General features: G+C 41.3%; 2 protein-coding genes and 1 long non-coding RNA gene across 4 annotated transcripts in view; 2 read left to right on the top strand and 1 right to left on the bottom strand.

The window, feature by feature from the left end:
- Positions 1-8777, bottom strand: part of LOC148353931 (uncharacterized) — a 33766-nt gene extending 24989 nt beyond the window's left edge. The window contains exon 1 of one of the 2 annotated variants that reach the window (XM_088350862.1): positions 7962-8777. In XM_088350862.1, coding sequence (XP_088206988.1) covers positions 7962-8466 — 505 coding nt within the window. In that variant the 5' untranslated portion in view covers positions 8467-8777. The remainder of the gene's footprint in view (positions 1-7961) is intronic. The other variant, XM_088350863.1, reaches the window with a different exon arrangement.
- LOC148353930 (uncharacterized) lies at positions 6657-11898 on the top strand. The gene is made up of 2 exons (XR_015852400.1): positions 6657-8829; positions 11523-11898. It is a non-coding gene; the product is annotated as an uncharacterized LOC148353930 (long non-coding RNA).
- A 6015-nt stretch (positions 11899-17913) lies between these two features.
- rps27a (ribosomal protein S27a) lies at positions 17914-20677 on the top strand. The gene is made up of 6 exons (XM_088350864.1): positions 17914-17991; positions 18101-18165; positions 18497-18551; positions 19847-19932; positions 20285-20416; positions 20487-20677. Exons 2-6 carry the CDS (start codon positions 18118-18120, stop codon positions 20634-20636), a joined length of 471 nt encoding a protein of 156 aa, XP_088206990.1. The 5' UTR covers positions 17914-17991; positions 18101-18117; the 3' UTR covers positions 20637-20677.
- The last annotated feature ends 1430 nt before the right edge of the window (positions 20678-22107 follow it).

Raw genomic sequence — 22107 nt, 5'->3', positions numbered from 1 at the left:
ATAATATATTGAACTCCCCAAAAATAAAAAGGAAAATAACTACAAATAAGATCATGCTTGAGACAACATGTAGTTAGTGTGAGTGTGTGATGGGGTGGAGACAAAAAAAAAATCCAGTACAAATAAGTGCTTCTGACAGAATACTATTAAATCATCCACCCATCCATTTACTGCAACGCTTATCCTCACCAGGAACGTGGGACAATAAAACCACACACCAAGCAGCAGAAAACATTGATTAGGGAGATATTAACTGATCAGATATTATGCAAAGTAAAAGAAAAAAAAAAACATTCACGATGACCTTACTACAGATTCTGTAAAGTCACGGGTCCTTTTGTTCAAGCAAGAATGTCTAGTGGGAGTGTCGTCCAACAAACAAAACTACTCAAGGAATTCTGAACATAAAAGCAGGAACTCTTAACGGCCAGCAAGGAAAGAATGAGGTCAAACACAGCATGCCACATTTAAAAGCACGTCAAAACGTTCGTTTTTCCGAATCAACGTATATTTAGATAGATGAATTTCATCAAATCAGGTGCAATGATCAGGGCCAATCGTGTGTTTTATTGGTTGTCAATCACAAAATGATTCATGTGGTTGAGCATTGGGTTGGTTACCTCTGGGGTCAACGTTTAGCGTCCAGTGATGATGAAAGTCTAGAATAGAACGAGTGACATTTTTAACAATACCTTGGTGCATCACACTCGAACAAATCCACCCCGAAATTTTGAAACTTTACATTAACCTGTGTGATTGGCAGATAACCAGTACCAATGATCACTCTCAATCTGTTTTGTGTTTGGAGTTACCCTAATTTAAATGTGACTTAGATTTTTAAATACAGTCGTACCAATTTTTACAAAGACCCCTTAACATTACAATTTTGATGTACCGGATTTATTTGGAACATACAACGGAAAATCCAAGTCACGAGCATTTCCAGAGGCTACCACTAAAGACATCCTGAGTCTGCTCACCGCTTGAGAACACCGACTTTTTAATGACACTTACCTTATGCATTTCCGTAACATTTGTAAGGGGAGGCAAAGAAAAATCTCCTTGAATAAGTTTTGTATTAAAGACCTTTAGAAAGTAAAAGTGTTGGGAGTACAGCTAAAAAGGACAAAAGAAAGTAATGACTCAAACGTTAAATAGGCAAAAAAAAAGTGCTAAAAATAGGTCGTGTGTACCTACAGTTAGTACTAGCGTAACATCAACAGGCTTGTCCCCGTTCAACTACCGCACCACTCACCCTCCCCTGATCCCTTCTGCACACGCCACCGTTATGGTGACTCCTTCATAATAAACTTACATTTTGTTTCCGTAACATCATCTTATTTAGCCCATTACTGTATCTTTTATGTTTATTTACAATTTGAATGTTCTTTAGTGTTCGATCGTTTAGGGTTAACATGGACGCTTTTGAGAGGTCAAGAACAGACCAGTTTTTAATTACTGTATTTTATAGAATTTTGTAGAATTGGCTCTTTACACAAGCAATTCAATCTATGAGGAAAATTGTGGGAAAAAAAGGTTGTATGAAGAGGTACCACAGAAAGCTCTTAGTTCAATGACCAAAGAAGCCAGATAGGAATTATCTCTTCTGTGAAGTAGTTTTCGGTGTGTTCAGTGACTGATATGATCAAAATTGTATATTTGGAATTGGTTTGTTTAAAGTAAGAACAACATTTATTGCAAATAAATCTACCTCTGCACGCTAAAGTACAATGACTCAGCCGCTTATGAGTAAGGATTACAAGAACCGTGACAGTTTAAAAGTCAGACTAGGCAGGGATCAGTGGTCTGGTCACATTCGGTAGCCCGTCTGTCAGCTGCTCTGGGTGTTGGCACAGTAACCAATGTGATTTTGAGCTCTCATCTGTGACCTGGACACCGAGGCAACAAACACTGGTAATCCACCTGACACGGTGCCTCAGTCACAAGCTCTGTAGGGTGACCCAAAACTAGCATGTGGGTCAATTCCACGTCCTGTTGATCACGGTGGCTCAAGAGAAATGACACAAGTCAGTAACGAAAGAAAAACAAGAAGGAACAAAAATGGGGTTTTGAAAGATAACAAAAATGGAAAACTTTAGGTTGTATTTGAAAATATTTGTGTCGGACTAGAATTTCACATTTTAGAGGCTTCTTGAAAAAGATTGACTAATAGAGGAAGGGCAAACAAAAAAGTGACTTCCAATCGCCCCATTTAAATTAGGAAGTTGCCCAACCAGGAATTTGGATTGTTAAGTGAGGCCGGGCACTGAAAATAAGATCTACTGTAACTTCACATTGTGAAAACCGAGTTACCAACTGCCAGACGGAAATGATTCAGGAACCGACACAGACTGATTTGTAAATCTAGGACAGGGAAACATTTTGACTTAAAGAGCCACAAAACTGACATATTTTTGATGGCAAGTCACACTATATACAGTGCATCCGGAAAGTATTCACAGCGCTTCACTTTTTCCACATTTTGTTATGTTACAGCCTCATTCCAAATTGTATTAATTTAATCTCTAATCTCAAAATTCTACACAAAATACTCCATTATGACAATGTGAAAAAGGTTTTTTTTTTTTTACTTTTTTGAATTTATTAAAAATAGAAAACTAAGATGGTAGTGTGCCGGCTTTGAGACTGGGAGGTCGCTGGTTCGCGCCTCGACCGACACATACCTAATTGGTATAATGGCGGCGCCCTCTGGCTGCGGCTGCACCGACTCGCTACAACGGGTCAGGTGTATCGACATTTCGTTCTGTGTACATTGTTACAAAGAATGACAATACAAAGGAAATTATTATTATTATTATTATTGTATTCACAGCCTTTGCTTAATACTTTGTTGATTCACCTTTGGCAGCAAATACAGCCTCAAGTCTTTTTGAATATGATCCCACAAGTTTAGCACACCTATCTTTAGGCAGTTTTGCCCATTCTTCTTTGCAATAAGTCTCAAGCTCAATCAGGTTGGATGGGAGACGTTTGTGCACAGCCATTTTCTGATCTCTCCAGAGATGTTCGTTTAGATTCAAGTCTGGCTCCAAGACATTCACGGAGTGGTTCTGAAGCCAATCTTTTGAGATCTTGGCTGTGTACTTTGGGTCGTTGTCCTGCTGAAAAATGAACCTTCGCCTCAGCCTGAGGTCAAGAGCGCTCTGGAGCAGGTTTTCATCCAGGATATCTCTATATATTGCTGCATTCGTTTTTCCTTCTATCCTGACTAGTCTGCCAGTTCCTGCTGCTGAAAAACATCCCCACAGCATGATGCTGCCACCACCATGCTTCACTGTAGGGATGGTATTGGCCTGGTGATGAGCGGTCCCTGGTTTCCTCCAAACATGACGCCTGGCATTCACACCAAAGAGTTCAATCTTTGTACATCAGACCAGAGAATTTTGTTTCTCGTGGTCTGAGAGTCATTCAGGTTCTTTTTGGCAAATTCCAGACGGGCTTCCATGTTCCTTTTACTAAGGAGTGGCTTTCGTCTGGCCACTCTACCATACAGACCTGATTGGTGGATTGCTGCAGAGATGGTTGTCCTTCTGGAAGGCTCTCCTCTCTCCACAGAGGAACGCTGGAGCTCTGACAGAGTGACCATCAGGTTCTTGGTCACCTCCCTGACTAAGGCCCTTCTTCCCCGATTGCTCAGTTTAGAAGGCCGGCCAGCTATAGGAAGAGTCCTGGTGGTTCCAAATGTCTTCCATTTACGAATAATGGAGGCCACTGTGCTCATTGAGACCTTCAAAGCAGCAGAATTTTTTCTGTATCCTTCCCCAGATTTGTGCCTCAAGACAATCCTGTCTCGCAGGTCTACAGACAGTTCTTTTGACTTCATGCTTGGCGTTTGTGCTCTGACATGCACACACAACTGTGGGACCTTTTGTAGACAGGTGCGTGCCTTTCCAAATCATGTCCAATCAACTGAATTTACTGCAGGTGGACTCCAATTAAGCTGTAGAAAGATCTCAAGGATGATCAGTGGAAAAAAGATGCCCCTGAGCTCAATTTTGAGCTTCATGGCAAAGGCTGTGAATACTTGTGTAAATGTGATTTCTTAGTTTTCTATTTTTAACAAATTCATAAAAAGTAAAAAAAAAAAAAAAAAAACTTTTTCACATTGTCATAATGGAGTATTTTGTGTAGAATTTTGAGATAAGAGATTAAATTAATACAATTTGGAATGAGGCTGTAACATAACAAAATGTGGAAAAAGTGAAGCAATACTTTCCGGATGCACTGTATTTTGAGACAACATTTAATTTTGTCAACGTATTTATCTTCAGTGCAGGCAGCGCTGGGCAAGGAGGAGCCCGCGCGTCCTGTCCTGGGTATAGCTAGGCCCAGGGTATAGCTAGGCCCATATCCACTACTAACCCAATCAAATTGCTCTATGTGCTTTGCAAAAGCTTCTGGGTAAAACATTTGTTTTGGGTTAAAAAAAATTCTGGGAGTATTCATCATAAAGTGTCACAACAGTGAAACCAATTTGTTTAATAGGCTTCTATGTAAAAGGTTGTAGAGCAATTTACTGCCAAGACGGTCTGCTGGTGTGACACTTAACTGCAGTTAAAATTGTGTCTTACTGGACCGAACCCCACTTATATTCATATTGTCTTGGCTTTGCATGTATGACATTCACTCAGCATTTAACAAGATAACAAAAAATATTTGAGTCCTTTACCATCAAGCTATATGAACTTATGAAAAGCCATAGGTACCCTATCCTTCCAGAATGGGATACTAAAGACTCGATTTGAATAAGCTATTCATTGTAGCATTAGCACAGTAAATCAAGTGTGTGGAGCATGTATTTTTACTGAAATGGCTTCATCTATATTGTGCTTTTTCTAAACAGTCAGACCTATCTCACCATCAAGCAGGTTCTATCCAGATCTTTGAGTACTTATGGATTCGATTACCATTCAGGGGGTACATTCCCATACTTGTCACCTTATATGTTTCCTCTGTATTTTACATAGGTTTTTGATCGTTTTTATTTGTGTACGCCATATAACAATTTTTGTACAGGATTTTTTTTAACTTGTATTATGTTAAAATGATCTTGTCCATTTTGGCCCTAACCCGGATTCTCTCGGTCACTGGTCGCGAAGACAAGGTCATTAGAGATTGCTAATAGTATCACAGTATTCAACATAGTCTGTCTTGCTTTGAGTATATCAGTTCTCTGTTGTGTTTGTAATAGAGGTAAGATCGGGCCCAAAAAAAGCACCCGAGCCCGACGCAGGCCCGAGGGGTATTAAACCCGACCCGGACCGAGCCCGACTAATTAACTGGATTTGCTGGCCCGGCCCGAGGGGGCCCGAAATTACATATTTTATTTATAAGGAGGGGTGATTTATGATAACAAATTAAACTCTGCCTTTTGTTACAACATCTAGGCCTAAGTTAAATAAAACTGTATAAACATTTACATCTTTTATATTTCTGTGTCTGCACTGCAGATGTTACATTAAGCGACAATCTGTCATTGACGGTTTTTTTTTTTTGAGGTAGCGAAAACATTTAAGGGCGTCCGTCATTTTCACGACTTGATCATTGGGCCATAATCCACAGCAGCAGTAGTAGTACGTCCTTAAGATTTTAGCGCGGCACTATCATTGAGGGGGTGTTGACGTGTTGTGCCCTTTTCCGACTCCTATGCAAATCTCCCCCCCCCCCCCCCGATCGTATTCTATATAAAGTCAAGTCAAGTCATTTTTATTTGTATAGCCCTAAATCACGAAGAGTCAACGCTTATTAAAACAATAAAGCGAGCTAATTATAATAATTGGGAGATCCTAGTCTATATAACGCGTTTATTTAAACAATAAAGCGTGATTTTATTCTGCAAATTGCGTTTTTTAACGCGGATGAAAATGTCACCAACGTCAATGTACACTTCCGACAAAAGCGATCGTATTCTATATAAAACGCTTATTAAAACTCTTACCAGAGTGCGTTTTCCTCGTCAGTTCTCCTCTCTTGAGTTTATCCTTAACTTCTTGTTGGTCCGACTCCATATCGGGGATACCAGGCCAAAATCACGCGAATTTGCGGAGGGGAAGATTATTAAGAGGACAGCATTCACGTCACGTCACGTGCACAGAGCATGCTCTGGCTCCGTTAAAAGCAATTACAGCTCCTTCTCCGTTTTATCCATTATCCATACATAGTTTAAGTATATATTTTTAATGAACATATATTTATAATTATTAATTAATTAAAAAAAAAAAAAAAAAAAAAAAAAAAAAGCAGGACCGAACCCGACCCGACCCGACCGTATGACTGACATTTCAGGCCCGACCCGGCCCGAAATTGCCTCGGGTTCGGGCCATGAATCTTAGCTCTAGTTTGTAAGGCATTATTGCAATCATTTATAAGGGAAGCAAGAGGCTAAGGATGACAAGTGTACCTCCCAATTAGATTTAAAAAGACACTGAATCCCAATATACTCCATTTGGTATGGCCGCAGTGGAGCAAGTGTTAAAAGTATTTTTAGGACAAACATGCGGAGTTCGGGCTAGCTGTGTCTTTGTTCTGAGTTAAGGTTTGGTCCATCATGCGGCCCCGCCCTGACTCCCTCACTGCCTGGCCTACATACACCCCCTCTTCCCTGCAGGCAGGCAGACAGCCAGGCTTGTTGCATGCCTTATAGAAGCCTGTTTTCCTGCAATCTGCCTCATTTCTCTGTACAAAGCTAACTGGCGTGAACAGATTCATTCTTACGTTGTGCCCAGAGATGCTGAAAATCCACAACCAGGCCTCTATGATAACTAACGGTGTTTGGGTGATGGTTAAACCAATCGACTGTAAAGACAGAAAACCATCTATTACGGCAGAGCACGGATGTCGATGGCGAATGCGAGAGGATCTTGTTGGATTCAGGGACAAGGTGCTGCAGGGGGGAAAATGGGTGGCGACACTGAGCAGATTCCTTTGTTGTGACTAATCCGTTTGCACGGGCTTCATTTAACAGACACTGAGCGAGCCGCATCGTTTTTTTAAACGCAGACTTTAACGCATTGAATTCCTCCGCCATCCTTGCAGCAACATTGGGATGTGATGGCACCTAACAGATGCGCCAAAAGGGAAAAAACGAGCTCCTGCTTTGAACGTCATACGACGACAAGCTTTCAGGCGAGACGGCCCAACGCGTCAGCCTAACATAAGCGATGACCACAATTACATTCTTAAACTGGAGACAATTAGTTAGTGCTTCAAGGGGTTTAGGTTTGCGTCGTTTCATTTCCGATAAAGAACTAGCAACATTGCAGCTAGCAACGGGTGGAGGCGAAGAGCAGATGGTCACTGTTCATTGCAGGCAAAATCGTCTGCAAACACAAACTTCAGCCAAAGTGATATCAATAAAGCAAATTTCCAAAGACGAGATCAGCTTTTCTATGCGAAATGATTCAGCAGATCGTCCAGTGACGCTTATGTTAATTGAACAGGTGGGCCGCATCCCCGCTGCCAGCCCCGGGCGGAGGCGTCCGCACCCCGCCTGTCTTCACTCTAACAAGACTCAGACATTAAATTTTCTTTTCGATTTCAAGTTGAACGTCTCTATGGCGACTGATGAGCTGTCAACAAGCCGGCTTGTGGCCGATCATGAGTTGCCAAATAGCTGATGTTTCTGCTAAGCAGCTAACAAGGGTGGGTAAAGCTGCTGGGGCCCATTTGTTCGATTGGAGCGCTTAAAGGGCACCGATGTTGGTTTTAGTCCAAAGCAGAGGTTCGACTGAGGCTTTATTGTTAATTTTCAATTAGGATTTGCTACCCGACGAGCGAGCCCCGGCGCCAGCATGACGCCTGTTAGCACTGGCCAGACGTTAACGAGAGACACTCCAGTGTCGGCCAACCCGTAGTCTTATTTACCCCCGCAGAAAAAAACAAAGAAAATGTGTCGCGTGTCGCTTGATTCGGCTTAAAGCGTCTTCGAAGTGGATACTCACATGATGCCGGAGCCGCTGCTCGTTGTGCGTCTGCTGCCTGTGCGGGGGATGGCGCTGCTGGCTGGGTTGAAGCCACGGCGGGGAGGGCGTCGCTCTCCAGACCAACCTGTGGCTCCGCTTCTCGGGGGGCTGAAGGAGCGTACTGCGGGAAGCCGGAGGGGCTGGTGGAGTCTGGCCTCAAGTTGTCCTCTTCGTCTTCTTCTTCTTCCTCCTCTACTTGTTCCATTACCAAAAGAGGCACCGGTTCCGGGTCCAGTAAGCCGGACTCGTCCTCGAAAGTTTCCGTGGTGTAGTGCGGCTCAATGTCTTCTGCCATGTGCCGTTCCAGGGCATCCTGGGCTCCCCCGACCAAGTCCACGATGTCATCCACGCTGAAGAGGTCCTGCTTGGGCTGATCGTCTGTGTAAAGTTCCGCCTCGGTTTCTGGTTCGGCTTGATAGTGATGGACCTCGTCGCTAAAGAGAGCCGAGCTGGACGACACTTGCTGTTCTTCGTTGTCTGCCATTTTTTCTTTGTCCAACTCACCTAAAAGTTTCCACGTCGACCGTCTTGACAAGCAAAGTCCACTTTGGACAGGATAAACACCGCGAGGGCGGACCGGAGAAGCTCCCACTGGCTAAGAGTTCCCTGGACTCCGACAAAGTTGGGACAAAAAGCGCTACACGCACGCACACAGTCGAAGCCGAGCGTGAACCGACAGAGCCAAGTTGAAAAGGCAAACGGGAGGACTTGTCACGACCAATCACACGTCGAGTCTTGCTGATTGACATGCAAAACAACCAATGACTTTGACCCGCTCCTGGCCTCGCCCCGTCAACGGGGCGCCTCAAGAAACAGAAGTTTGCGGTGGTCAAAGAGTTGCACAACAGTGAGTAATATTCGCCAACACGCAAAAGGGGACGTGGCAGGCTCACTTTCTGCAATCTCACAACAAAGGAAACACGTCCCACAAAGGAAATCCTTTACAGACGGAATATATTTACATGAATCTTTAAGTCACTTCACAGCCATGAAACGCACTGCAAGTCCATGGACCAGGGGTCACCAACCTTTTTGAAGCTGAGAGCTGCTTTATTGTTAATGATTATTGTGAAGGGCTACGTGTTAGATATGAAGTTCTAAAATAACAATTTATCTCGTTGTTGTATGTTATTACAGTGTCATTATGCTCCAACCAGGTAGTAGATACTGTATTACAATAAGCTTGGTCAGGGGTCTATGACCTTTTTCAAGCTGAGAGATACTTTTTGATACAAATTAGCGCAAATGGCACCAAGTTTGATACGAATTTCAATAATAACTTAGCTGAATAGCTAGAAAGTAACTAAGAGGAAGCAAGATAGCTGATTTCAAGAGTTAAAAGCCAACCTGTTATCTAAAAGTCAATTCGAGTCATGTTATTTGTATAGCCCTTAATCACAAAGACTCTCAAAGGGCTGCACACACTACAGACTTTTGCAAACTGCAGACTATTATTACACCATCCTGGGATCTAAAATCTACAGGAGGGCAAGGAAAAACTTAAAAATCTCAGTATGAGGAAAATGAAGAAACCTTGAGAAGGGACCACACATGAGGTAAACCCCCTTCCAGGATGACCAGGCTGCAATGGATGTTGCATTAACAAACAATACGTACATATTGTCAACAGGAAATCTAGGTCATTCATAAGCTAGAGGTGGATTGGTGGGTCCATCCCTTAACCACTAGGGTCATAGGGGCACCATTTCCTGTGGTGTGTCTTGGGCAAGTACAGCCTGGTGGCACCCATCCATCTCCAGGCCAACATACAATTCTACCTGATCTCGAACTGAGGACCTTTTGCGTGATTGTAGTGATTGTGCTAACCACTGCACTACAGAAATACTCACATCCAGAAAGCTAAAAAAAACTAGATAGTAACCTAGAAAAGATGTCAAAATTTAGCGTGATAACTAGCAAAGTAAGATAAAATGCCTGCTAAATAACACGGGGAAAAAAGTAAAAAGCTAGCCGGATAGCTTGCCAAATAGATGAAATATAGGAAGATGGCTAGCTTCAAAGCTAAAAAGGTAGCCAGATAGCTAGCCAAAAAACTGCACAGTTTTGCTCATTTTCTTTATTAAACCCATTTATTGGAATTTAGTTTGTTGTATTTCCTGTAAAACCAATAAAAAGATGAACAAATAAACAGGTTTAATACATGAATACATTCTCATTTTCTTCACTTAATTAATTAGTTAAAAATATTTATCAATACTTAGATTTCTTTGGCCAAACCGATTTAAATTTAGTTATTTGAATTTCTAATACAACAATTTGTCATGTTATTATTATATTAATACCAGGTTAATTACACACAGTCAACCAATTAAAAATAATTTTACTCGAAATTCACAATGACCCAGCACTGGTGAGCTATTTTTAGAACAGGTCAACGGGCACCTCAACTGACCTTAGGGGGGCACCATAATGCCCGCGGGCTAGGTCAACCACTAAAATATTTGCCTAGTATGAGGGCATTAAGTAATTTATATTATAACCATTTTTAAAAAAAATATTTTTGAAGACTAGACATACCTGTCACTATATTTTTTCCCATGATGAGGGATTTTAGTTTTTCTTGCCCTCATGTAGGTCTTAGATCAGGGAATGGTGCAATGATAGTCTGTAGTTTGCTATAGTCTGTGATCTTTGAGACTTTTTGTGATTAAGAGCTATGCAAATAAACATGACTTGACTTATATTTCCTATATTCATTTAATAATTACAAATTGTGTAAGCCATACAACAATTTTGTACAGGGGAAAATAAAACATTTGAACTCTTTTTTCCTGGCTCGCAGCAGTATTAAAGGATGAATGGGAAAAGTTGCCAGTTGCTACCAAATGCTCTTATCCCTCCAAAAACCCAAGACGGAAGACTGATTGATCCAGTGTCTCTTATGCTAGACATCCAGTTATCCATCCATTATCTGCACGGCTTATCCTCAGTAGGGTTGCGGGGTGCTGGAGCCCATCTCAGCTATCTCCGGGCAGTGGGCAGGAGACACCCTGAACTGGTTGCCATCCTGTCGCGGGGCACACTCGCAAACTCACTCGCTCATTCACACCGTGGGACAATTTGGACCGGCCAATTAACCTTACATGCATGTTTTTTGGAATGTGGGAGGAACCGGAGAGCCCGGAGGAAACCCACGCAAGCACGGGGAGAACATGCAAACTCCACACAGGAGGTCCGATCTCATCTCATCTCATTAGCCGTACCGCTTATCCTCATTAGGGTCGCGGGGAGGTCCGATCTCATGACTTCAGAACTGTGTCGCACACGCACTAACCACTGCTCTGCCGTGCTGCCCTCTTATGCCAAACGTACTTAAATTAAAAAGTGCATTTCCATTGATGAAATAAATTTACAAAGTTCTGTTCTGCCTTCCTCAATCTAATACCGACAATGAGAGAGTTTTCAGCTATGTGAAGAAAGTACAGTACATACATAGTATGGGAAGACAAAAGGGAACTTATATTCTGACATCTTTGTTGCAAATTAAACTTACCGTAATCAAGACCGTTTCTGTTACAGAGTACAACCATCTCTGGAAGAGTTGAAGTTTTCTGCAATTGGAGAAAGAACTAAGAAAGATGCTGAAGGAATTGTTTGTGTTGTTTATTTGTGTCATGTCCTGCACGGTTGTCATGGCATCCAGCTAGCCCCGCCCCTTGACACCGGCTGAGACGCATTGAAATGATTGCTTGTGGAGTACTTAAACGCTCCTTTTGGGACTGCCCGTTGTCAGACCATTGCTTAATCTTGAGGAAAACCTGTTCATGCCTGTTTGTTCTGAGTAAATGCCTAGTTTGTAATTTTGATTGCCTTTAAGCCTGTTTTGTTTTGTCTTTGGTCTGTTTGTGTTGGACAACTTTTCTTTCCTAAATTAAAGTGACAGATCGTCTACGCATTTGAGTTCACACTTCCTGCTTCCTGGCCCGTTTCGTGACAATTTGGTCAATAAAATAAATTCTACATAGTCTGTATCATTGTGAATAAATAGGTGCCATGTTGTTTTTGAAAGGTTTATTATTGATTAAGAAGGGGAATTTCAATCAAGGTAAACAGGAATGAAGTAGGGTTAAAATAGGCTCAACCAATAAAACATCTGCCATGGTCCCTGAGCAATTTACATATAGAAATTATAGGCTTCTTTTGAAAATAACTTTGGAAGAATTGATCATGTATTTAAAAAGTGATCATGTCACTTATTTCCCATGTCAATTATAAGTCAAAGTTCCAAGAAAATCTCAATGACCCATCACAGTTGAACTATTTTCAGGCCTGGCCCGCGGGCAACTCAAATGGTGACCGGTAATGAAGTGCAAATTACTTGATGAGTTTAAAAGCAGGGCATTCAGGAGTCAGGACACATTCAGGGTATTAGACATAAAATTATTTGTACGTCCAAATTGGAGTACTTTTTCTACTTGCACCATCAAAACCCACCATAAAACCCAACCGGGCTGAGCTTTGCTGCCAATAATCAGGAATGCTGACAATTGTTTGCGATTCTCTTAGCCGAGCAAAAACACACAAATGCAGACCCTTCAGCAAAGAGCCTTATCTCAACTCAGCCTTTCCACATTATAAAACAAAGATCTTTAAACACTTGCGATATACCGGATCGATAGATTTCCTGGACACTACTCACTCCATTATATAGCTGAGTAGAAATATAAGCAGCCAGCTACAAAGCAGTAATAAATAAGCATTGATTAAACTATATAAGAAGGTTGTAATAATAATGTATCTAAAAAGAAAGAAGGCAGCACGGCGGCGCAGTGGTTAGCGCGTGTGCGGCACAATTCTGAGGTAATGAGATTGAACCTCCTGTGTGGAGTTTGCAGATTCTCCCCGTGCTTGCCTGGGTTTCCTCCCACATTCCAAAAACATCCATGTCAGGTTAATTGGCCGGTCCAAATTGTCCCTACGTGTGAATGAGCGAGTGAGCCGTCTGTCTCTGTGTGCCCTGCGACTGGCTGGCAACCAGTTCACGGTTTCCCCTGCCCACTGCTCGAAGATAGCTTGGATGGGCTCCAGCACCCCCGCGACCCGACTGAGGATAAGCGGTGCAGATAATGGATGGAGGGATGGATGAAAAGAAAGAAACAAACAAAAACTAAAACCCAGCAATAAAAAACTGTTGCATGTAGGTGTTATTATAAAAAATATATATAAAATATAACAAATATTATAAAATGTGATAATTGCATAGTGCAAAAGTGGGCTAAAAGTTGTTGGCATCACATCCGACCACGCTCTAGATATGTCCTCTTCTTTTGGTAATAAACATAAATGGTCCAATGGGATTAAGCATGGTTAGACTTGAAAGTTCGTCAACCTCATGACCTGGTCTATTTCTAGCACAGAGGTATGTATGCGGGAAAGCACATAGGACTGCTCGGAATAACATGGGACACATCACAGGCGAGCATTGGATCCGATACCGCTGGAAGACGTCGGAGAGGTTCTCGAGGCTCCTCTCAGTCAGATTTCAGATGTCTATATATCTATCTACCCCGGTCATATCCCTTGAGAGGGCTGACCAGACTTCAGATGTAATGCTAGAAACGTCTTGGTAAAAATGAATAATATTCTGATTAAGGGAGACCACCCAAGAACTTTCAAATGCTTTTTAGAGTTTCTGGAGCATAGGCACAACACTCAAAAAGGGAAAGATTGGAAATATAGTGCGCTATTACAATTGACTCAATGGGACTTTTTTAGCTCAAAGACGAGCAACGGCAACAAGCAAAAGGAAATTGAGGGAAAAGTGATCCACAAGCTTACTCCTAAATGTACTTCATGTGCACCAACAGAGCGCCGCTCGATTTCACACTAAATATGGCTCAACCTGCCCTCTTCCAGAAGTCTCAAATTGTACGTGTGTGTTTGTGTGACAGTTGTTGTAGGCTGACACACCAAGTTATGTTTAGTCCAGCCGATTGGAGTTCAACATGACGACAGCTGCGCAGACAGCGCCGGTAGCCTAGCAACATGTCACATTATTTACTTAACATAAACCCAGATTTGCCATTCGAATGACGTAAAAATTAGCAAATTGGCAACATAGTGTAGCTATTAGCTAACAGGCTCAGCTAGCAACTAGCAGGTGGAGACTGCATAGCGTTTCCAGGGAACGGGCTTCCTGTTTAAAGTTATGTATGAATAAATGGCCAGCAAGCGGAGGGTGAGAATAACGTGGTACTCTGTTCACGTGGTGTAGCATTTAGCACATTAGCAAGTCACCGGTTATTAGTGAAGTTCATGCATGTCAGTGATCCATCACAAACACAGAAGTCTTTGTGTCATCAACACCAACACACACTCTGAGCAAACACACTCCTTCAGACGATTGACAACAAAAGATTGTTTGTTCACCGGCTACCCCTATCTCCACCACCATGCAAATGAGATTCGCACTGCAAAATAACAATTAATAGATCAAAGCCGAGGGCATGGATTAATTTTTTTTTTTCATTGGAAAGTAAACATAAGAATTCATTTCCAAACCGCTTATTTTTATTTTTTTATTTTCTGTTATTTTTCATAACGTCATATATGTGGTTGTAAAACTACCACTACGAATTGTTTCATGCATAAGTTGTTGCCTGAAATGAGCTCACAGACTAATATACAACAAACAAAGGGGAGACAACCGCTGACTCACATACACTGGCTCCATGGAAGTTTATTGATTAGTCATTTAGTGCAGCAGCAGGATGACAAACCACATTTCCTGGAAGTCATACTGCTATGTCATTTTTATGTTTTATCATGACACATTAAAAACCTTTATTTGCAACAGAACTTTAACAATGTTATTGTTTGCAGTGAAATGCTACATTCTGCTTACTGATCAGACAGCGGATGGCGGCTACAATCAAGCAGCTTGGTTCAATCACACCCAATCCCATTTAAAATTTTACACAAGAAGATGCTTAAATGTCATAGATTTTACACTTTCTATTCTTGTTAAAGAGTAAAGGAGGATGGGAAAGAAAATACCCTCAAACTATAAAGGGTATATAGGGATTCAAATAATTTGATCATACCTGAATTGACTAACATAGAATTGTAATTATCGTCTAAGATATGATAACTTGTTAAAATGATTGATAAAAGAAGCATCCAAAGCTATTGGGGGAAATGTGTCCAATAAGCCTTTGGCTTCAACCTGTCATCCTTTTTTTCAGATGATTTGTTCATTTTGTGATGAGATGTTTGTTGCAACATGATTTGACAATCATGCATGCCACATGAACATATTCTTTGTTGTTAGGTCTACAAGTATTACCTTAAATCTCTGTATGAAACACACAAGAGACAATAGTCATTAATATTGCTCATGAGGAGATAGTGTCATTTCTCAGCCTGATTCTCATATCACCAGAACCTCCACCCCTCCTCTACTTTATTACAAACAATTCAGGAGGAAAATTTTACATATCAAGGGTACATCATCGTAAAACAAGGAACTTCAAAAAGACTGGAGTAAAACAAACATGACAATGCTGCTGTTCTCCTCAGACAAATGTTCGAGTGGTTCACAAGGTGACAAGACTCTTTTAAGAAAGGAAGTACTAAACTGTAAGGGTCTCTGTAATGCTCGATATGTGTAGCTGATGCATTATAAACTTACAATAATCCAATCATTGGTGAAATACAAAATGTGTCTGTTCAATTTCTGCCCAACCGTAGCTGATATCAGATTCTGCAACAGCATAGATTGACCATCTACAACCTTCGTCTATTACAGGGATTACCACTTATGAGGTCCCTTCTCAAGGTTTCTCTTTTTCCTCACGCTGAGATTTTGAGTTGTTCCTTGCCCGCATATTGGTTTAAGATCAGGTAATTGTGTAATTGGAATCCTGTGCGGTCCTTTGAGACATTTTTGTGTTTAAGGGCTATATAAATAAATGTGACTTGACTTGACGCTGCAACCACCGAACGCTGAGTGGACGGTTCACTCAGAGTAAAGCTAGAATATTATTTTGGGAACAATAACAGTTTAGATACAGTGTGTATTGATAATTCACACAGGGGACAGGGCACAGGGCCTGGACTAAGTGTCCATCCATCCATCCATTATCTGCACCGCCTATCTTCACTAGGGGGTATTGGAGCCCATCCCAGCTGTCTTCGGGCAGTGGACACCCTCAACTAGTTGCCAGCCAAATGCATAAGTGTTCATTCTTTTTTTTCTTTGTACATTTCACTGGTAACATTGACAATAATGTCACAAGCCAGAAACGGAGACAGGCGCCAGTAGCGTTTGTTTACTCAGTTTTATCGATAAAGAGAGGGAGCAGTGCTTGCTTCCACGATCTGATGATCGACGGACACGGATAGCAGGTGGCAGGAACTCGGAAGTGGCACTCGTAGGCAGCATGGATACTGGTCGGTAGCCAGGACGGCAGTGCAGGGCAGAAACGGGTCCAGAAACAGGTCGGCAACAGGTATCAGGCAGAAGAAAAAAGGGCAGGAAAATGTTGTAAGGTATGGAGCTTGCCTAGCTGGGAGCCTAGGTTCGCAATCGGTCTGACCGCTTCTTTAAAAAGAGTCTTTGAACCAATCAGAGCTCAGGGCTGTTGGCGCCAATTGGGCAGTCACAGGTGCCCTGAATCAGCAATCATGACAAATAAATTTACCAGTAATTCTACTCTGTTACACGTATTCAGATTCAGATTCAGATCTACTTTATTGTCATTCTAGTACACGTGTATACAGAACGAAATGTCGATACATCTGACCCGCACAGTTTCCTTGAATGTACAGATATAAGTAAAAGTTGTATTGCATTATGGCTACGTATAGTATTTTACCATAGTGCCGTATGTTAGCGCAGTTTAAGTCACGACCAAACTGCTGTTCTCTGTGTTTTCTTTCTAAAATTGTTCTAAAACTGTTGTGAAGGAGTTTTAAATATGGATTTACAAACAGAGCCTAAAAGTTCATCAAATTGTATGTAATCACCAATGCATCTCCTAATGCGTTTTTAACTTTCTTTGTGCATATTTCACAAAAATGTTGCATGTGTCATTTTCATCATGTATCTTTGCAAAGTTTGACGATTAATGGTATCATGTAGTGATCTGCTCTGCGGCTCGAATCTCTGAAGCGTGTGCCAAGTATTTTGGATGAGCGGTTCATGAACCGGTGTGGCACGGCAGATGAGTGGTTAGCGTGTTCGTGGCACAGTTCTTAGGTCGTGGGTTTGAATCCGAATACCGGCCTTCCTGTGCAGGTTTTGCATGTTCTCTCCGTGCTTGCGCAGGTTCCCTCCGGGAACTCCGGTTTCTTCCCACATTCCAAAAACATGCATGTCTGGTTAATCGGCCAATCCAATTTGTCCCTTGGTGTGAACGAGTGGATGAGTTGTTTGTCTCTGGGTGCCCTGTGACTGGCTGGTAACCATTTCAGGGTCTCCGGTGCCCACTGCCCAAGGACAGCTGGGATGGGCTCCAGCACCCCCACGACCCCACTGAGTGGTGGGGATAATGGATGGATGGACAACCAACATCCACAAAAACCTCTAAGGAAGACGATAATGCTTGTATATTGAATTATGGCACCACCTCTCGGTCAACTGGTATACATTGACTGGCGGGCTCCTAGTGAAAAAGAAAAAACACATTTAATAACCGCGTCTTTAAATCTCATGGTTTCTAAAGTGTTCGTTTTCAGGGGTTCTTCTTTAATTTTGCAACTTGCCGTATTAACACTGAGGAAAAACTGCCTGGCGTAACGTTGCTACAGGCAGTGCTGCAGTTTTACCCAGGTGTCCAATTTCCCCTCCAAATGAATAATTCTCAAGACTTCATACCCTTTTCAAAGCAAAACATTTGCGTATAAACGTGGAAAAAAATAAATAAATGGTGTAGTCATCTTTTTTTTTCTCAGGCATTACAGTGGAAACCTAGTCCGTGAAAACATAGGTCAGAAAACCCCGTGCGAGGACCTCAGGGCCCTCTTTTCTGCTGCTCCGCCATTTGAGGTGAGCTCGTAGCAACATGGCGCTCCCGATTTAGTTTTAATTTCCCAATGTACAACGTTTAACAACAAGCACGCCAGTTTAAATCCTTACCGTGTTGTCTATCGTTTAGGTGGATTGGGCGCCAAGATGCAGATCTTTGTCAAAACCCTCACGGGGAAGACTATAACCCTCGAGGTGAGCGAACCCAACCACACATTTTAAGACTTCCCCCAAATTTTCAATATATTTTCATTTCGGTATTTTGCTTCATTTTATTATAATATCACAACTCTCATGGCGCTTGTTGGAGTTTCTAGTGCCCTTAATGTCATTATGGGGTGTGTGCTTTCCGGTATCTTTGCTTACGCTCGGTGCAGTTAGCATATAGCCTAGCGCTAGAAACACGTGAGAGCCCAAGTAAAAGTCTTGCCATATTTTTGTCTTCAGATGTCACATAATTGAGCTTTCTCAGAACCATGGGCTTCATGTTGTGCATTCTGAACTCGTCTCTCATGTTTTGGGACAGGTTGAGCCATCAGACACTATCGAAAATGTCAAGGCCAAAATCCAAGACAAAGAAGGTAATATTACTTTAATAAGTGATTTATACATATGTTTACATAAGAGATGGTAACTTTGCTTCATCATTACTGTCAACCTTAGCCAATTGCTCTCATTTTTAAATGATATCAATAATTTCTCAATGATGTATGTGTGAATGCTTAATAGTCCAGAATATGTTTTTGCTGTGGACTTTACCTTTAATTATTCAAATTCTTTGTAACAAACGTAATACATCACATTCACAACGCGGCCCCAGTTACTCACAAGCAAGTCATGTTTATTTGTATATCCCTTAATCACTAGAAGTCATTAAAGGGCCGTATCAACTAGGGACTCAGTGGAAATTTTATTTTCATTTTGTTATACAAACCTATAATTAGCCAAACTTTTTAAGCAAATTGTGATTTATTTTTTTGGCACTGCGTGAGTATTATAAAGTGCTACATATTTCATTCAAACTTCTCCAAAAAGTTTGAATTTTTGTACATTATTGTAATGTTTGGGTGTAACAACTACGTAACTATATTCTATGCATTTGTGCCATCACTTACATTTTCAAATGAGATCAAGACAGAATTTGGGAAACATGCAGTAATTCATTGAAATAATTTGGGAAACGCCAATTGGGCTGATTATACAACAGAAAAACCATATAAATGTTCAATATTAGAGTAAGCAACCTTGTGACAATTTAAAATAAACATTTATTGAATTTGGAGGTAGCTTTTGTATTGCCACTAAAATGGAAAATTAAATTCCTCGTTTAAGGTTTAGTAAACACATACAGGCTTGTCATGCGGGAGAAAGATAAGACAACTGTAGTGTTATAAAGGCACAATGCAGACTATTTAGAATAAAACGAATATGATTCATGTAAACAAATCTATTATTTACCAAATTAACCCAGATTATTTTAGCATCCTACTTTTTCTATTTGCATTGAACTTGGTGTTTCTAAATTTACATAGCAATGCAGGATTTCACACATTTACGTTTCATTAGTGATTTACAATAATGCTGTCATCTGCTCTCAGTGACTGAGTTGATCTGGATCATGGCCAAGGTGGGCAAGACAAAGTGTCTCTTTAAAAAGAGAATTTATGTACTAAAATTGTGAAATGGTTAAAAAAACAAATATTATGGGGGAAACTTGTAAATTGAAAGGTATGGCTGAAGTTTTAAAGTTGCCTGCCAACACAAATGTTCATACGTATTTGAGATTACTGACCAGTTGTCTTTGTCTTACCTGCTGCTTGGCGGTAGTCACCTGGAATCAATGGTTTACCCACAGTTTTTTATATTATGTGCACAGGAATTCCCCCTGACCAGCAGAGGTTGATCTTCGCTGGAAAACAGTTGGAAGATGGCCGCACTCTGTCAGATTACAACATTCAGAAGGTAAAGTCACCCAATTTGCATGAACAAGTGTGCCACCTTTATCAAATCGCACAGACAACAGTCGATGCAGGGATCAAACCGTTTTAAAATTGAAGGCTACTTATTGTTGATGATTGACACAAAAAGCTGCGTTTTTATGACTTATGACCAGGTTATTAGAATTTGAGTTACGAGTCTCCGTCAACTACTCAAACATTTCGGTTAGAAATAAAATTTCCTGGAAAACCACTTGTGAGTTATTGTTAGACCCAGTTAGCGGCTACCCAGGTGTTAAGCTGGTACTACGTATCTACTGTCACCACGTTGGGCACAGATGGTTTAAATGATAGTGTGAATGTCGTTTGGTCTGCAGGAGTCTACTCTCCACTTGGTGCTGAGGCTTCGCGGTGGTGCTAAGAAGAGGAAGAAGAAGTCTTACACTACCCCCAAGAAGAACAAGCACAAGAGGAAGAAGGTCAAGCTTGCTGTTCTCAAGTACTACAAGGTGAGAAGACGCTCTGGAGCCACGCCCTACACCCTTCACCATCCATTCCCGGCTAATGTTTTCTGCGCAGGTGGACGAGAACGGCAAGATCCATCGCCTTCGGCGCGAGTGCCCGGCCGAGGAGTGCGGCGCCGGCGTGTTTATGGCCAGCCACTTTGACCGTCATTATTGCGGAAAGTGCTGCCTCACTTATTGTTTCAACAAGCCTGAAGACAAGTAGGCACATGGACGTTAAATAAAAAGTCAGTTTGTTTCACGACAGCTAGGGTGTCAGACTTATTTTTTTGCATGCTGTATGACGCTCAAGATATTTGTTGCAATTGCTGAATGTTCCGGACATTCTTACCATTAAAGTGGCTTGCTCATGAACACAAACTACATTTGTCAATGTTACAAGTACCAAGTCAACACGGTTCATTTAAATGTTCATGGAACTAGTTGGAAATATTTTTCCTGGTTTAAACGTATACTGTGAAATATTTGACCTGTTAGATCAGGGGTCTTCAAAGTGATGCCCACGGGCACAGAGTACCTTAAAAACACCCGAGTTACCCGTAGAACAGCTTAGAAAATGGATCACTAGTGATTAGTTATGACTTCTAAAGAAAAATCAATTTTAGTTAATCTTAACCCTGCTTATTACAATGGCAATAAAAACTTGAGATATGTTTATCTAGCTATCACCCTAGTCAGAAATGTAAGAGGTTTGTGACCCCTGCACCAGATGTTACTCTTGTTTAGTTCAACTGAAAAACAGTGCTACAAAGAAGCATACATTTTACTAAGACTGACCTTTCTGCCACGTTTAATTTTTTGCCAAGGTTTTTGTATTGGCTACCCTTAAAGGGACACTGATATAAAGTGCCTCCTCGAAGTACAAAATGACTCATATGATTACAAAAAAAGGCATAAATAGACCATACCATTGTATATATATATATAAATTTGTATTTTGCATAGTAAATCCCTAACTAGAAGTCACTGCCATGTTTGTCGGCCACCTTGTTGATGGCTCTGGCACTCGTTTTCGTTGGTATTAAGACAGCAGTGCAATCTAATGGTCAAATATTACACTGGGGCCTTAACAAGATGGTGGACAATCTAGTCAGCTTCCTCTTGGAGATTGGTAATGGTAAATGGTCTGCATTTATATAGCGCTTTTCAAGTCAATGAAGACCTCCCAAAGTGCTTCACACTTACCCATTCACACACGCACTCACCAATAGCGGCCATGCAAGGTGCCGACCCGTTTTTTGGGGGCATTAGGGATTCAGTGTTCGTATCAAGCTGCTCTGGAGCGTGTGGCTTATTGCTGCTTCCTACAGACTCCCCGGCGTTTTTTTTTTTTTTTTTTAATAGGATCGATTTGGTTTGTTGGACAAATATTCTTAACGTTATCCAATAAACAAATACACACAGTATAAACGTGGCATATTTGTAGACTTCCTTATAAAACAAATACAACTTTTTTAACTACTTCTTTTGCCCAACATATGGCCTAACCTTTTGGGTTGCCAACATCCGTTTTCGGTTAAGCTCAGGTTATGTGAAATTAATGCAAAATTCATGACTCACCACTAGGAAGCGCCGAACGGTACACAATGCCCATTTGCCGCGGCTTGTTTACCGAATAACCATGTTCTTTCTGGCCATCAAGACAATTGGTGAATTTGATTAAATGTCGTGGAGAG

The sequence above is a fragment of the Urocampus carinirostris genome, chromosome 13 (assembly GCF_059441175.1).
Source record: "Urocampus carinirostris isolate Australia breed hairy pipefish chromosome 13, RoL_Ucar_1.0, whole genome shotgun sequence".
Taxonomy (NCBI): domain Eukaryota; kingdom Metazoa; phylum Chordata; class Actinopteri; order Syngnathiformes; family Syngnathidae; genus Urocampus; species Urocampus carinirostris.
This window is presented reverse-complemented; position numbering and strand designations above follow the sequence as displayed.

Coding starts and splice junctions, on each gene's coding strand:
- rps27a (XM_088350864.1), top strand. CDS start 18,118: ATGCAGATCTTTGTCAAAACCCTCACGGGGAAGACTATAACCCTCGAG. Junction 18,552..19,846: donor CAAAATCCAAGACAAAGAAG/GTAATATTACTT, acceptor TTATGTGCACAG/GAATTCCCCCTGACCAGCAG. Junction 20,417..20,486: donor CTGTTCTCAAGTACTACAAG/GTGAGAAGACGC, acceptor TTTTCTGCGCAG/GTGGACGAGAACGGCAAGAT.